Consider the following 13,677-nt stretch of genomic DNA (forward strand, 5'->3'; position numbering starts at 1 on the left):
TGAAACAGGGATACTTATGACCCTGGGGTGTTGAAGCAGAAACCCTAGAAGCATTTGTCGATTGTGGATTCTGATAAGTTGTAGCAGGGCGAACATTTGATTGCTGACTGGCTTGAAACTACAGTGGACGATAATGAGGACGATTATGATTTACTAGATGATAAATCACCCTCTGCCTCTTTTGATTTCCCCTAAAAGATCTAGGCGGCATACTCTTTTTCTTCTTGAGCTCCTTATGCTGCCGATACTTTCCTTCTGAAGCAATTGCAATATTCACTGCCTCATGATAAGTGACATTGGTACAAGTTGTCATCATAGTCTGCAATTTGGTATTCAGACCTCTCATGAACCATTTCTTTTTCTTGACATCGGTGTTGACATGTTTAGATGCATACTGCGATAGATGATTGAATCTTCCCACATACTGCATAACCGTCTAATCCCCTTGCTTCAAAGCAAGGAATTCATCTAGCTTCATAGCCATAACTCCCTTCGGGATATAATGGGCTCTGAAAGCATTATGAAACTTTGTCCAAGTTAACAGAACACCTGTGGGTTGCATGGCCATAAGATTTGCACACCAAGCACCGGCTGCACCTCTAAGTTGCTGGGCAGCAAAGACTGGTTTCTGAAACTCCATGCATGGAATGAGATCAAATTTCTGCTCCATGGTTCAAAGCCAATCGTTAGCCTCCAATGGTTCATCTGCCTTGGTGAACACTAGTGGCCTTGTGTCTATAAAATCAACATATGTAGCCTCCTGTCTGTTATGATGGCGACCACGGTTTCCCTGCATCTGATTCTGATTACTTTGAGCTATCTCATGAAGCAAACGAGAATTTTCAACCGTCACATTGACAAGTGTGGCTATAGCATCAGCCAGATTTGTTGGAACTGGTGGTGGATCTGGAATACCGTTCTCATCTTGTGAAGTACCAGGAATATATGAACCCCGCGTACGACACATCTGCTCATAACAAACCAAACTTTACTCACAAGTCTTTATTGAATTGCAACAAAAGCTTACTCCAGACACATTACATAGGGTTTACTAATATAAACCCAAACCAGCATGTACCTAAACAAGACTACTTAACTTAACTAGAACTAACTATTATACAATTCTACTCCTTTCCTTGATTACTTCAAACTTCAGGCTCGGTATCCATTCCGGAAATATTACCGCCTTCATTATCACTTTCATCGATCATTACTAATTCTTCAGGATCTTCTTCTTCCTCTTCTGATTTGCTACCATCAGCAAGGATGACACCAGGGTCCATTGCATCAGCTTGGGCTTCATGATTTGGATCTAAGAGATTGCTTAGCCTATGAACTTCCTCATGCAGATAAGTATTATGTTCTTCTAAATCTTCTACATAGAATTCTAGCTCATGAGTTCTAGCTCTAGCTACATTTTCCCTATGCCAAGCTTCATTCCTTCCTTCCACCGTACGAACTAACATACGTTCGTAGTTTTTGTGAGCGGTGGTGAGACGCCTCTATTGATCCTGTAGTTCTCCTACCTAGATAGCATCCATAGCCCTATCTCTAGTAGCTTATGCTAACTTCATAGAAATCCTCTGTATCTCTGCCTGGGGATCAGGCCTAGAGCTACTACTGCTAGCACCGTCATTCCTAGGGGCAAGTTGGTGACAAGGAACTCCTTTGGGTCCAGTGGACTTACGGGGTGTCATCTTGGTACGAGCCATACTGTAGGAAGCTAATTTAATCCAAGTAAGACCATTTGATCAAAGTCTAAAGAGCAGCTAGGATGGATTACATTACTCAAACCAGACTCACTACTCAACTCCAGACTCATAGGTGAAGGAAGTAACGAGTGAATTAATCATGATGTATGAATCATTCTTACAAATAAAAACATCAAAGTTTATAATGCACATAAACAACATTTGTTTTTATATAGGGCATAGTAATATTACTACTCCACCACACAAAACCTTTTTTTAATCAAATAAGGAATGGTGAGAAAGAAATTAGATAAGTCGGAAGCAATTTGGACCAAATTAACAAGTTAAATTTAGTCATCCCAAATCATTTTGAAGTTTTTTGTAAAACAATACAACAAAAACTTTGTAATGATCGCTCTGATACCATTCTGTGGCAGAACCTCCTAAATTATAAGACCCACATGCACTTGTCACTGTCCAACGACCTTTGACAACTATACATATATTTTTGGTAACTTAAGAAGTCTGTCGGGTGTCCTCGGGGAACCCCGAATCATCCACGATTTCCGAGCAGGATCACACTACAGAGTCATTGCAGTATTACAACATTTATTCAAATAGCTACACCAGAGTAAAAATAGCGGAATTCTTATAATAACTTAGTTTATAAAATAGTAGTTTCAAACCTCACAACTAAGTTCGATGATTATTACAAAATGAAATAGTGGAGTGGCATTATAATATAATACAAAACACACAATAAAACTGCCCTGCCCAAGGGCCACACATTTACTTCTCATCGTCAGATCGAACAATAGTCATACAGCATGATCCAAAACAGATCTGCTCATGAGGCTCACCTGCAACAAGGGTCAACGAACCCTAAGTACAAAAGTACTCAACAAGACTTAACCGAAATAAGAACTGATAAACTCAGGAATGTAGGCTCAGGGATTCAAGGCATGGATTTAACAATAACCAAAGTTCTTTTGCATAAAAGCTCTTTAACAAAATTCTTTATTTCGACAATTAAAACTTCATAAAATCATATACAAAGATGACACGATCCGTATTGAGATCATGAAACTTCGTACACAACACTTTCTCAAACAATATCAAGTTTTAGTTATTATACTACGATGATGAACAGAGAAGTGAGTCTCTATAACCGAGGAGCAACGACGATTCGAACCGATTAAAAACCCAGCTAAGAATTCCAGACCACACGACATATGCAGGTCCCCGACCTACATACATCAACCTACCCTCAGATCCTCTAAAACAAGAATGGGTCCACGCCACCCGAGAATACAGTACTCCACCAATCCAGCCTATTGCCACGTGGGTACACGCTATTCCCGCCATCTCTCCACTCCCAGTGCGCGAGTAGCCATTCTCGTAATAGAATAGCTAAGTTAAGGCTTACCGGAGTATGTGGTTAGTACTACAAAGTCTCACCGCACATAGTTCAACAACGGACGGACCTTAACTGACACAGGCGGAAAGAACCCGCTCACAAGACCTCCATGTCTTATGGCTCACACACACCAAGTTCGCCCGGTCTAGATTTATTACTCCACATGCTCATATCACAGGATAACATAAGTAACCAAAGATCCATTTAAAACCTGCAGGTGACAGGTAATCACCCGACTTTGATCTGTCTAAGCATGGCTAAGCATAACTAAACATTTACGACGTAAAACTGGTAACAAGGGAGATACGGAAAAACAATGCTGGTAATGCACCAATTAGGTTTTTACTTTAACTCCTAATCACTTAATGCAGTACAGAAAAGCGAAAGCGAAATCAATTTGTAAAACACAAGGTAGGGTTGTATGCATCCGGGGCTTGCCTTCGTTGACGGAAAAGTCTGGTTCCAGAGTCGCAACACAATTATCCAACCCGACCTCAATAGACGGATTAACCTCCTCAACAACTTGATTAACTACCACGTGCTCACCTTTGTTCACTACACGTAGTAACAATGCCATGTTTAACATGATATGAGATATAAAATATGATGCTCGATGATGGATGCAAAATTAATAACTTGAATACAACTTTTCTTTGCGGTACAGTTGCAAGTCAAACTAACTAAATATTTTCATAACACCTAATTCAATTGCCAAGGATCATTATCAACTAATGACCCAAGGACATCACTCAATCAAAAATTCAAACAAAACCTAAATCACTAAAGGTTACTATTTGCTTTTATGAATTAATTAATTAATTAAGAATTATGAAATAAATCAACTTGTTCCAATTGACCTCAAAAATTTTGTAAATGTTCATTTCATGATAACTAAGTGGTAAAATAATTTTCATAATTTTTGGATAAAGAATTAAGCCTAGAAAAATCATGAAAACTCATTTATTAATTAATTGAGCAATTTTTATCACATTCAAAAAGTACTGCAAAACAATATTTCATATTTTTCTTAAATAATATACATCACATACAAGTCACACAAAAATTTTCAAAATTTTTGGAGCTCTAAATAAATCTACACAAAAATAACAAATTATAGCACTATTCCATCATTTCTAAAAAATAGAAAATTCATTTTCAAATCAAACCGGCACTGATAGGGTGACCCCACCCGTCAGCTGCGCTGACCACGGCGGCGATGGCTCTGACCGGCATGTTCTCGTCGGTGATGTGGTCGTCGGTGGTATGGAGTGCACTAACACGATCTTCCCAACGATTCGCATCGATCCACGGCACTGGTTGCACATCTAAGCTACTACAGCACCCTCGCCGGCGACGATGGCGGCACGGCGGAGTCCCATCGAAACGGCAACGATGATCTATGACCTCCTCAGAGATACAAAGGTCCTCGGCGTACTCAGCAACTTCTAACGGACCTAACCGAACCCTTAATCGAACCCTTAACGATCTACAACATAAACATTGATGAGTGCGGCAACATGGCAGAGCAAAACATGCCGACGACCCATGGTCCGGTGGCTATGATGTGGTAAAGGTAAAATTGAGCACTTAAACACGATCAATGACTCACCCCAAAGATGATGCGCGCGACAACGACGGCTAAGGCGAGGTGGAGCTAGGTCGTCAACAGCAGAGACGATGGCGGCGGCGTGAACACACGGTGAAGCTCCATTCTAAGGAAAGCAGTTGGCCAAACAATCAATGATCTAGGGCATGAGCATCACGAGAGAATAAAGCTCAAGAAACAGCAAAAGCTTAAGTAAGAATCCCACCCAAACTCCCTGTTCACAATGGAGCGGATCACGGAGGAGCCTTGCCGGTGTTGAAGAAGACGGGGTTACGCCGGGCAAAGTAACAGGCTAGGAGCTAGGACAGTGGGTGCTATGGAGTCACAAGATGATGGCGATCAAGGTGACGTGATTAGCAGAGACTGAGAGGGTGCTGTGGCTCCGGCGTGAACTCGACGGAGCAGCGGCGGCGCGACGGGCAAAACAGAGGAAGAGAAACGGACGAGCACGGCGACGATGGAGACCTTAAAGCGTGGCTCAGAAGCAAGAGGAAGCCACGCAGAAGTCTTCTCCGCGCCAGCGCAACGCCACAGGCGGCCACGACCGCGCCTGGAAGCAAGCCGAAGGTCGCCGGCGGTGTAGCAAGAGCGGTGAGCACTGTTCAACATAATTACCGAATTGCCATTCGTTTTCAAAGCCAAATTACTCCCAAATTTGCATAACAACTCAAAAAATTCCAAAAATAAAAGTTGCTCAAAATTCAAAGTTCTACAACTTTGCTTTTATACCCACCCCCTAATTCGGTCTACTTTTTGAAATGCAAATTTGAATTCAAAATGGGACATTTAAAGAATTTCGCCTTTTCAAATTACTTCAATTTTTACTAAACAACTTTGAAAACTCCAAAAACAAACTTTGTACAACTCAACAAGTTCTACATTTTTGCTTTAAGGCTCAACCCCAAAATATGCTTAGATTTTGAAATGAGTTTTCAGGGTAGGATTTAAATACTGAAAATCAGGGTTTTCTTGAAAATTCAAATCCAAACCAAATTTTTAACTCAATTCAAACCATACAAGGCAACACTCATAACATAAATGTAAACTTGTTTTAGTGAATGCATTTCAAAGTTTGCAATATGACCAAATGCCTTGCAATGCATATGCTGACATGTCCTGTTTTTAGTATTTAAACACCCGGGGTGTTATAGTACCCTCGGGGTCAAACGAGACGAAGCCCGTGCCCTCAGGGTCGGGCGACACGGAGGCCGCACCCTCGGGGTTGGGCGTGATGGAGCCTGCGCCCTCGGGGTCGGGCGACATGGAGCCCACACCCTCGGGGTCGAGCGTGACGGAGCCCGCGCCTTCGGGGTCGGGCGAGACCAAAATACGTTCTTGACCATCCGGACGAGTTAGCGTTCGCGGCCATCAGCTTTCTTCTTCTAGGTATCCCTAATACTAATACCCGACAAGTAGTATAAGCAAGAGATTGTATGGCTGGTTAAAACTTCTCCCTTGTCATAGGAGCGAAAAAATTACAAGAAAAAAGAAATCCATTTTCACAGAAGCAAGGAAAAATTATTGCATTACAACATAAGTTGTTTTCATTTTTTAGATACACAAGTTTTATTATGTATCAAAGATATTGTATAAGATATGTATCTAAAAAAGCCAAAATAACCTATAATTTGGGACAGGGGTGGTAGTACATAACACATTATTGGGATTTTGAAGCTAACGTTTCAAGCTTGAGGCTGATTTAATACTTGTTCTTTGCCAGAAAAATCTTGAACGTCTTTTGAGATCCATCGGAGAGACGCACAAGGGGTGCTCTAGGATCAGCAAGATCACCTAGAACACCGAATAATCTTGTTGATAGATGTGCTAGAAAAAAAGGGTTGAAAAGCTTGAGGTAGAGGATACAAAAAGTAAAGATAGATGTTTTTTGATGATTGAATGGATGGATCTTCTTATATAAATAGAGAGGTGGTTTTATCCCGGTAGAAAATGTATTCCATATGTAATTTGTAAGTTTCCTACGAGATCTCAGATCGATTTCCAAAGAAAACACGAGTTGGAGCTTCGGACTGCCAGAACTTTAGGCTGGTTTTTCCATGCCACCGCAGAGATTGCCGGCCTAGTTTTTCTAGAAATTTTGTATTTTTTGCCCAATTTCATCTAAATTTCATCATTTTTGTTATTTTCTTGTCTGCATCGGTTTATCCATCTTTAACCCTCCGAGCATATCAACTATGGGTTGCTTCGGTCAATTCGCTCAATGGTGGTTACGTGGTGGGTCTTTTAATCCATGTGATACACATCCTTAGTCATTGATCTCCAACCGACGTAGAAACATATTTGACGGTTGGATGCAATGACGGTCAACAAGCTCTTCATACTTAGCTCTTTTTGCTCGTAAATGTAATTATAAAACCTAACTTCAAAAAAATATGATGCTAGTATAAAGGTTATTCATGGCATTTCTTATACTGTGGATTTGAAGTGGTACCATATCATCTTGAATGGTTGCAAAGCGGAACGATGTTGACGTAAAGTCATCACTATCTTTCGAACAAGTATACTTGGATTTTTTTTTTTACATTTTGCAATAAAAACGTAACTCATATTTTTCTCCTCAAATGGTACTCTTAAGTCGCACAAAGGTGTTTGAAATCTCATCGAGGCACCATTGTTTTGCCTCAGATCCTACTTAGATTTTGATCCTTTAGCCACACTCTGCATTGTAACGGTCCCTCCTCTTGAGTACATTTAGGACTCCTGGCACAGGCCCAGTGCCGGTCCTCTTCGCCCACCTCCGGCGGTGGTGGCCACGCAACTCTGGGCGGCGGAGGTTGCTCTGCCTGCCACAGCGGTGACGATCGGACCAGGGCCACCTCGGAGACAACACTTTTTTTAAAAAAAAAAAGGACAATATATTAATATCTCAACTTATGCATCAATCAATACATATAGTTGTTCCTTATTACAAACACAAGCACTGTAGGTCCATGCAATCTCAAAAACAAAGTTTTGAGTCAAAGTGAATAAAAGAAAAGTTTCCAAAATCAACATCTATAAAGCAATTCTATTGCTAAATCTCAAACCGTGTCTTGCAAACACCTCCATCGAGGTTGTCTCATTATTCCTACATCTCATCTTCATCATTTGGCTGATCCTCCTTTTTCTATGGTAGGGACCAGAACCTGATCCAGTAGATCCCCTAAAAATAACCTGCAAATAAAATGGTGCTAGAATCTTATCAAAAACTATATCATTCCAGGTTAACCATATCATCCAACAAATTACACTTACACCCACAAAAATCTTAGATTTTAGTTTCCTATTTATCCCCTCTAACCAGTCTATAAACAAATTGTGTATGCTAATTGAAGGTGTTAAATTAAAGAAAACATAAACAATTCACCACACGAATTTAACAAAATAACAGTCAAAGAGTAGATGTTGTAGACTATGAGGAACAAAAACAACACTTCCTACCACCCCGGAGACAGCATACAAAGGAGTAGAAAGGGGCACAATCGTCTTTTAGGTAGGAAAAAAAAAAGACATCCAACCGAATAGACAGAAAACGCTAACGGCAGTGGCACATACCACATAGGAGATAGGAGTTAGGACACGGAAATTTTTACTCGGTGGGGCGTTAGGCGCCAGAGTCTTTTTAGCGGCAGATATACAATTTCAAACTTTTTTAGTGGCGCACAGCTAAAGGTCTCTAAACCAGAATTTGACGAGTGTCGGAGCCAATCACAACCATCCTTTGCAAAGGATCAGAATTCGCTAGGTCAGATTTCAAAATAACCAGGACAGTAATGGCAGTCACTCTTCCTCGCCAAATTTTACATATATAAGATCAGCTGCTTCAACTTGCTTGACCTTCCCCAAAAGATCGGACCAACCTAGGATTACATAGGTACCATTGAAGTTAGATACTTGGGCATCACTTGCCATTCTTTCGATAGGGTGGTTTACCCCTCTGGCTGTTCTTCCCTCGTAGCATTGCCATTGTCGGGCCAAGGGCGCTGCTCCTGAGAGCTCTGTAAGACCAAGCTGACGTACTAGCATTTTGTTTCCATGTTCCCCAGCCATTTTCCTGAACATCGACCTTATCACTGGGCTCATCATTCTTTTCCCAAACCGTGCTTTCTGATTTTCCTGCATAACGTATCTGAATTATTGTATAACAAAAATGCTTGGTATAAAACCAAAATACTTCAAGGGACAATGCTTGGTATGAACTATTGTACCTAGTGTGCGTTCTTCATCTTTAGTGTTGTTTGCCACCAAGGGTGGTTTCTGGTTCTCAATATTGCCTTCATTTTTGTGTAAGGTAACTGGCCTTCCAGCCAGTGCTGATCCAACTTCATTACATGTTTCTGCAGAGGGAGTACTGGCAGCCCCTAGCAATGGTTCAATACCCTTCAGTAGCCTTACATCAAGAAGTGAAGAGTACTCGATCTGCAGAAGATATTAAGCATGACGCATTCCAGGTTATACTAGCTGGTAACAAGGCTAGGAAGTAGAGAAATATTGATTACCTCCAAGGAGCCATCTTCCTTGTATGGTGACAAGTCCGCAAGCATATCTGACTCGTCCTTGTTTTCTTTTTCCTCGGTGGTGATTGGATACTCTTGAACGGGTAAGAGAATGATACGCGATGATATGGGATCATATATAAGAACTTTTCCGACCTGAAATAGCAGGGTGAGACATGACTTAGTTTTGCCAAAATTCAACCCAGCCAATTAGTCCAATATGCGCCATGCCTTTTTATTACAAGTTTCCCCAAGCCCCAAGCATGCAAAAGTTGCTCAGTCCAGTTTGCATTAATATCACTTCTGTTTCAAACAACCCTGAGAAAAAAAAAGTACTTGAACAATGCAAATGAAATTATATCATACACGATACGCAGACAGATCCGGACACAACATGGAAGACAGCTCAACCAATCTGTAGGCAATCAGATCTCCCTCCTGCAAGGTCCAAAAGACAGGTAAACTCTTGAATGAGGGAAAGCAAGTTTGCCATTATCGTGACCCTATGCCCTGATATACCACAAAACTTCTACAACTTCAAGCACAAGAACAGACAGCCAATTAGAGGCTTAATCCCCAAACTGTTAGCTATCTATTTTCAGCCATTATTAATATTCACTTTAGTACATAACATATGTTGATTCAGGGTAAGGTACAAATTATCAACCAATTGCATGTATGACAGATAAGTTAATTCTCAACTGATCAACGTATGGTAGAATGTTCAATTGTTTCATAGCAAATGTTAGAATGAACACAGAATTGTATCTTCTACCCTTGTAGCAAGATTATCCCTTATTCCCTCACATATAAATATAAGAAAAGCCTATATATAACCATGTTTTTGCAAGACAGCATCCTCTTTCTGGGTTTATATATTGGCAAAATGTTAGAATGGACACAGAATTGTATCTTCTGCCCTTGTAGCAAGATTATCCCTTATTCCCTCATCATATATAAATACAAAAAAAGCCTATCTGTAGACTATATTCATGTTTTTGCAAGACAGCATCCTCTTTCTAGGGTTTATATATTGATATATTATCCTATTTAATTCCAGCACATGTGATGTAATCAGTAGCCTCCCATCCCAATTAAAACAAATGAAATACCTTTGGAAGTCGCGTTAGGGGGTACAAGCTCTCAAAATCGAAAGGTTCACCACTAGACTTTTCTTCATTAGCAACAGTTTTCGCACTGGACAACTTCAATATTACTGCCTTCATTGTTCCTTCGATTACTGACAGCACAGAAGCCATTTTCAGTAATCTTAATGTCCCTGACATGATTGTTAACTTCTGTGCTGCTTCCAGCTATTCCTGCATGATAGCCGATATCAGCATTTTTCTTGTTTGAGCTATCAATTCCCCACTTCTGGCCCTTCTTTTTGCTCATTGTTCCACTCCATTGGAATGTGCCCTGAAACCACAAAAAAAACATCAATGGGACAGCAGGTCCAACCAATTGCTGACCATTTTTCCATGTTTTCAGGTTAGGGAAGAAACTGCAATATTTCCTATTATCTTGATCCCAACCAATCGTTAAAAACTCAACGATGCTATTGATCCCCTAAATTATCTTCTGAAACAAAATGATGGTATCATTAATTGTGATAATATCATTATAAGCTAGAGAAAATATCAGGTGTACAAGATCATACTGGCAAACATACACAGAAACTTAACCTTGTACATTAGATCAAACTTGAGTGTGGCCAAGTCTGATTTTGGTCATCTAACTACAAAACCAAACATCTTTTGTCATAGAACTACTTAAAACCAGACAACTTTGGCCCTTGATTGGTTTCAAAGGCGGTATTGCTTATATATGTCTTTTTCTCAAAAAATACTCCCTCCGTTCCACATTGAAAGTCATTTAGACTTTTCTAGGTACATACCTTTAGATACGCATCTAGATATACATTATGTCTAGATACATAGTAAAAACTACTCCCTCCGTCCTAATATATAAGGCATAACCACCTTTTATTCAAGTCCCATAATATAAGGCGTGCTCTCTCTAGACACATGTACATCGATGCAGTAATAATAGTGTTGAGAGAGATAATTAAATACATTCCTTGGTCTTTGAACTAGTGGTGGTTACGCCTTATATTCTGGGACGGAGGGAGTATATATCTAGAAAAGCTAGAACGACTTACAATTTAGAACGGAGTATATGGTTAAACCTCTAAAATTCATAACTAACTCATTTTAAAAGAAAAACACGAAACCATATTTTTAGAAATATGGTTGATCTAGACTAACATAGCACAAAACGATAATTTAGATAGATAACAGTCATGACTACAAGCAACAAAACACTAGCAACAGGAACAAGACCCCAACTTACACCAATAGATGGAATGTATTTTTAGAAGAAAAAAAATTGGTATGTATATTTATATTTAAAATGAATTTGTTATGAATTTTTAGAGATTTAATCATAGTATTCTTTTTTAGAAAAATGCATATGTAGGCAAACCCAACTTTGAAACCAATCGAGGGGCCAAAATTGTCATGTTCCACTGCCAAAGATATTTGGCTTTGGAGTTTGATGGCCAAAACACAACTCGGGCGATTGTCCGATGGCCAAAAATAGACTTCTTCCTAAAACTAATAAGTCCTAAGAGCAACTCCAGCAATGTCCTTATATGGGCCCTCATCCTAAGGATACATGTGATTGAAAGTAGGCAAGCACATGAGATGATCTTGTCGAGCATTTGTGGTATGGACTATTTTTGTTTTGATGGTTGTTTACATTTATGCACTTTGTTTGTAATACTATGGTTGTGATGTTCTGAATTTTGCAGCCTAGAATAGAAAGAATTTGTCATCTCAATAGAATAGAAAGCAGGAAGTTTTCTATGAGACTATATTTGCCTTGAGATGACAATTTGTTTGAGATTTTGAAAATTATGAATTGTCATTAAATGAAATCGTGAATTTAAATATGTACCATTTGTATAAACTACCAATATTATAGTTTGAATTGATGTTGTGTTAAAATAATAGAATACATAGAGTATGTGTGAAAATGAAGAGAGAAAGTAGGGGCCCTTGCTAGATTTGAGCTTAGAAAACATGGCACCCTCAAAGTAGGGGAGTCCTCAAATCAAAAGTAGGGGCCTTGTTTTAAGGGCTATTGCTGGAGTTGCTCTAAGTCAGCTCGAGAGAGATGATGGAACTCCCAAACCCCACTCAGATCAGATACATACAAGTTTTTTGTGCATACATTCACTAATGCACTATTATGTACTTAATATTTCCTCCATAAGAGAAGATGGCAATCTCAACGAAATTAAAAAAAAAAGGCCTAAAATTTTTTAGCTATTGTTAGGAAAGGCATGAAACTACGATGAAGAGAACCAGAGAAACTGTGGCGAACCTGTAATTCCTTTGCTGGCAATTTGTCAGGTTCTCCACCTGCAAAGAGAGTATATATGTTAAGTTGCCTTTAACACAACACATGGACATCAAGTAGCAACTGAAGATTTTAACATTGGTCCATCATGCCAGCCCTAACAACAGCTTTGACTTCCAACTTCCATCCAAAACGCTTAGGTTTCATACAGTGCACTACTAAAAAAATCAAACTTCTTATTTCTTAATTTCAGCTGAAACACATGCATTATAATTGAGAACACAGTTAGTTATCAATGGTGATAATTCTTACTGCAAGCAAATCAGCAGCTCACAACACCAGAGTTCTGCAATGTGTAGGAAAATTAGAGGCCTTATGATAGTGTCAAGGGAATTGTTATGAAACTGACTATGATATTGTGTTTACCTGCTATCAGTGGTGCTGTACTTTTCTTTGCCAACAGAAAGAAAATAATGCTGCTTTGTGCCACTTTTAATTGTCAAACTCATTAAACTGCTAAATTTGCCTATTGCCTTCCCTATCATCTTTTACTCCAGAACATAGTTTTTCTTCTCCCCCCTCAAAGTGTACTACTGTTAAATGTTAGGAAAGCATGCCGTTCAGACATGGAATAGTTTTAGCTGGCCTGTTGTCTAAAAGCACGCTTTGTTGGTCAGACATTAGTGGTTTGTTTGCCACACATGTTAAGCCCTTTGCGCTTAAATGTGTGTGCTCGTCGTTTTAATGTCCTTTAAATTTTGTTTCGTACAATTCTTGTAATTCCATTGTTGTGAAGTAATGGAATTCAGGATGAAAAAAAAATGTAATGAAGACAGGATGTAGGTCAGCAACATTTTGTATTTCTACCTACTGACAAAAACACAAATAACATGGCACTCCATTAATATCACAGTCACAGAGGCGCATATAGAAATATAAGCATGTGCCTGGTTGCATGCATATGGTGCACATACAAATATGAAGAAACATGAGGCAGTTATTCAAAGCATACGCAGGCAAGCATCCAGGACTATCTGATCATCATTTCCCCCTCTAACAAGACCATGAACAGATTTCCCATGTGGTAAACCCAGCCAAGTAATGCAT

The 13,677-nt window shown here is 39.5% G+C and overlaps 1 protein-coding gene across 1 annotated transcript; it reads right to left on the reverse strand.

Moving 5' to 3' along the window:
* Positions 1-7,789: 7,789 nt before the first annotated feature.
* On the reverse strand, positions 7,790-10,466 carry LOC136497374 (coilin-like). Its single transcript, XM_066493168.1, has 5 exons — positions 10,320-10,466; positions 9,574-9,645; positions 9,211-9,363; positions 8,920-9,130; positions 7,790-8,827 (listed from the first exon to the last, which is right to left on the reverse strand). Exons 1-5 carry the CDS (start codon positions 10,464-10,466, stop codon positions 8,613-8,615), a joined length of 798 nt encoding a protein of 265 aa, XP_066349265.1. The 3' UTR covers positions 7,790-8,612.
* Positions 10,467-13,677: the final 3,211 nt, after the last annotated feature.

Source organism: Miscanthus floridulus, chromosome 12 (genome assembly GCF_019320115.1).
Source record: "Miscanthus floridulus cultivar M001 chromosome 12, ASM1932011v1, whole genome shotgun sequence".
NCBI lineage: Eukaryota > Viridiplantae > Streptophyta > Magnoliopsida > Poales > Poaceae > Miscanthus > Miscanthus floridulus.